Below are 3,924 nucleotides of genomic sequence, written 5' to 3'. Positions count from 1 at the left end.
AGATTTCATCTTATAATTTATAAGCATAATGAGATTAATGCATAACAAACTGCATTGATTATTTTGAATTCTATACTGTATACAGTATCTGTCAAAACTCCAACATTCTTGTACTTCATTTGAAATTAAATCATCGCATCGTGACCATGTTGACTGTTCAGTAAGAAAAGAGAGGGGTGGTTTTGATAAACGGTTATAATACATGGGGAATAACTCGAATTTTTTTCCATTCTTGATGTCAGGTGACTACATTCCATACAAGCAAGCTCAGCCATGTTTAAGTTACGCGTACACGTCTGCATGTTTGATGTCCGATTTGACGAATATGTAAATTGATTTATTCTAAACAAGGTTTGTGTCGCTTATAATTGACTTAATTTATTAGACGAAAATTGAGATACCTACATGTAACGTTAGTTGTTTTAAATTAATATCTTTCAAATAAGTACTTTCGTTTTAATTTTCTGTATGAGTTGACCTTCAATAAATATATTTTATGCTTAAATGCTTATCAGTTAATGCAAGTTGATTATTCTATTTGGTTATTGTAAACCCTTGAAAAAAGCAGGGCTTCAACATACGGTTTTCACGTTCGCTCTTAATATATTAACAATTAATCCTACGTTTTGTTCTGGATTAAAGACAAACAGTTAATTTAATTTTTTCATTTAATTTTTTCATTAAATTTTTAGAAAAACGATGGATCCTCATTCTAGTGCCCAGGATGTGCACCGATGTGATTTTTGTGAGACCGCCATAGTACACAGTTACTGTGACTTTTGTCATGTCAACCTCTGCAAGCCCTGTGTAGTAGATCACATCTCAGATGGATATGACAAACATAAAATAGTCCCTTTTGGGGAGCGAAGATCAACTCTGATTTACCCAAAATGTGGGACACATCCACACAAAAGCTGTGACTTGCAGTGCAAGAATTGCAACGGCATATTTGTTTGTTCTTCTTGTACTGCATCAGAAACACATAAAGGACATATTTTTGTAGAAGTTTCCGAAGTTTACACGACAAAGAAAAATGCTATTGCGGACGAGGCAAACAAGTTAGAAAATCTTATTTCTCCTACCTATGAAGAAATTGCACTCGACTTGGAAAATCAGCTTGCCAGCCTGGATGGAGGATATGAGAAAATTACGACAACAATGTCCAAACAAGGAGAGCAATGGCACAGAGAAATCGACATCGTTATCAATAAAATAAAAACTGAAATCAGTGAGATAAAAGTAAAACACCGAGACATTTTACAGAAACACTTAGATGAAATCAAACAGATACAGGCTCTCATAAAACAAACATTACTGGCCATAGAAGAAATCAAAAAATCCACTGAAGTATCTCCTACCATTGAATACAGCTCTAAGATCAGAGAGTTCAGCAAGCTGCCACCCAAAGTAAAGATTGCACTGCCAACATTCTTTCCAAAACCATTAGACCATGAAAAGTTCTATAATATGTTTGGGCAGATCACTCCTTTGTCTACTGCTACAGAAGAGAATGTATTGTCACTAAACCAACCCAACACTTCAGTAAGAGAACTACTGGATGAACCGGAGCTTGTTGCCACAATACAGACAGGGTATCAAAGACTTTTCAGTGTTACCTATCTAAATGAAGATTGTGTTTGGACATATGGATTGACAAAGGATATCAAATGCTTTAACATGAAAGGTGAATTGCTTCATACAGTTAGCAACAAATCAAAACAACGACCCGGTGGTATAGCTGTAGACAGTGATGGGAATTTACTTTTCAGTGACTGGAAATCAAGTACAGTGAATAAAGTTACTAATGGACAGACAGAAGAGTTGATCAGATTACCGGGATGGACGCCTTCTAAACTGTGTGTCACCTCTACTGATGGTCTCCTGGTTATCATGCTCAGTGATTATGAAACTCAATGCAAAGTTGTCCGTTACTCGGGATCTACAGAGAAACAAACAATTCAGTTTGATGATGAAGGTAAACCTCTGTACTCAGGGAATGATAGACTTAAATTCATCACTGAGAACAGAAACCATGACATCTGTGTAGCTGACTCTAAGGCTGGAGCAGTTGTGGTGGTTAATCAGAACGGGAAACTCAGATGGAGATACATCGGTCATCCCTCAGTTACCAAAAAGGAACCATTTATACCAATTGGTATTACAACAGACAGTCAGAGTCGTGTCCTGACAGCAGACCCTGGCAACCATTGTAACCACATTCTGGATCAGGATGGACAGTTTCTCCGTTACATTGATAACTGTGATCTGAAGAGTCCGTATGGTTTATGTGTGGACAATAATGACAATCTGTTTGTATCAGAATATTATAATGGCAATGTAAAAAAAATAAAATTTCTCAGATAGACACCAAACTGGGTGATAAAGATTAAGCAAGGCTATTTCCATTAATTTGATGATTTGATGTAAGTAAAGTAAACTTCGTTCATATCAGGGGTGCAGAACACGTGTATTACATACTATGTATGAATAAATATTTACATTCAGTGTAATTTATTATGATTGTATTGAAAATCTGCGAAATTTCATGTGAATACACTTAGCCTATTCATGCGTTAAAGCACAATTAAAAACTTCATCACGCATTTTGAGTTATTGTACGACTAAAGGAAATGTTAATACTTACATAACTAATTTGATATTAACTCATGATATATGATAAACTATTGTAAAAGTGTAAACTTAAGATTACAAGAAATCATGTATAGCAACCAGATTAATTAATTGTTTTTGTTAGTACATAAACATGGTGGCGGCAAATGATTCCTCAAAATTAGGCATTTTATCCACAGGGGCCAAGTCCGTTTTAACATTAATTTCAATGTAACTATAACATTTTCTTCATTTATCATATGGTTACATTGAAATTAATGTTAAAACGGGCTCGGTCCCTGTGCAATCTAATGGGTCCCTGTGTGTGATTTCGTCCGCATGGAGGGGGGGGGGGTGTGACGAGGCCTTTGTCTATTTTTTTAGTACTATGTTTTATTTCTCCTCCCCTCCCTCATCTAGATCAATGAACTTTTTATTTTATGTCAGTGGACTTTGCTCCTCAGCAGATTTAAAGAAACATGCAGTTTTGTAACGTTAAATATCACGAGACTCTGAAAATCATAAAATTATAAAACAGCAGTTTCTCTAGCAGTTTAGCTATGTCTTATCAGAGACATAAATAACAATTTATTATGTTATGTTATTTATATCTCTGGTCTTATTTATTAAGTAACGGTAAAAGCATAACAATTACAGCAATATTATAGCTTTTTGGCAATCAAAAAGAAATTCTGTCACGGAAATATAAGGAGGCTAGATCAATAAAACTCTTCAGGTATTTCACCTTATTGAATAACAGTTTAATTAAGGTGCAAAACTTGTTTGTGTGTTTGGTCAAAGATCTCTCTCTCTCTCTCTCTCTCTCTCTCTCTCTCTCTCTCTCTCTCTCTCTCTCTCTCTCTCTCTCTCTCTATGACCGGATTTTATTTTTATAAATCTGCGACTTTATATACTAGACTGTTTTGGTTCTGTTTTAGACAAAGCTCCGCCATCTTGTTAGCGTACACACTTAAGTTCGGCGACGTTGCTGACCTCAGTATTTACTCCCAGGAAGTACAGACCTTATGTGCAGGCGTCACCCTCAAATCTTACAGCCACCACTAATCACGGAATTAACAAATCATTAATAAGAACTGTATTTTAATAAAAGAGAAAAAATTACAAAAGCAATTTTTAAACGTTTTATTCTAAGTAACGTGAACCATTTCGGGTTGTCAGATTTTTATTCGATATTCCTTTCAAACAAACATTGTACATTTAGTTAAGTTTCACGAATAAGAATTTTTCATTTTTGAACATTACCCGTACGATATATTCCACCCTGACTTAAGGATTACGTTTACTCAGGGTTTG

General features: G+C 35.2%; 1 protein-coding gene across 1 annotated transcript; it reads left to right on the top strand.

Moving 5' to 3' along the window:
• Positions 1-246: 246 nt before the first annotated feature.
• LOC136269672 (uncharacterized) lies at positions 247-2,597 on the top strand. Its single transcript, XM_034461894.2, has 2 exons — positions 247-351; positions 693-2,597. Exon 2 carries the CDS (start codon positions 700-702, stop codon positions 2,362-2,364), a length of 1,665 nt encoding a protein of 554 aa, XP_034317785.2. The 5' UTR covers positions 247-351; positions 693-699; the 3' UTR covers positions 2,365-2,597.
• Positions 2,598-3,924: the final 1,327 nt, after the last annotated feature.

The sequence above is a fragment of the Magallana gigas genome, chromosome 10 (genome assembly GCF_963853765.1).
Source record: "Magallana gigas chromosome 10, xbMagGiga1.1, whole genome shotgun sequence".
Taxonomy (NCBI): Eukaryota; Metazoa; Mollusca; class Bivalvia; order Ostreida; family Ostreidae; genus Magallana; species Magallana gigas.
The sequence above is the reverse complement of the archived record's forward strand: the minus strand, read 5'-3'. Positions and strand labels throughout refer to the sequence as shown.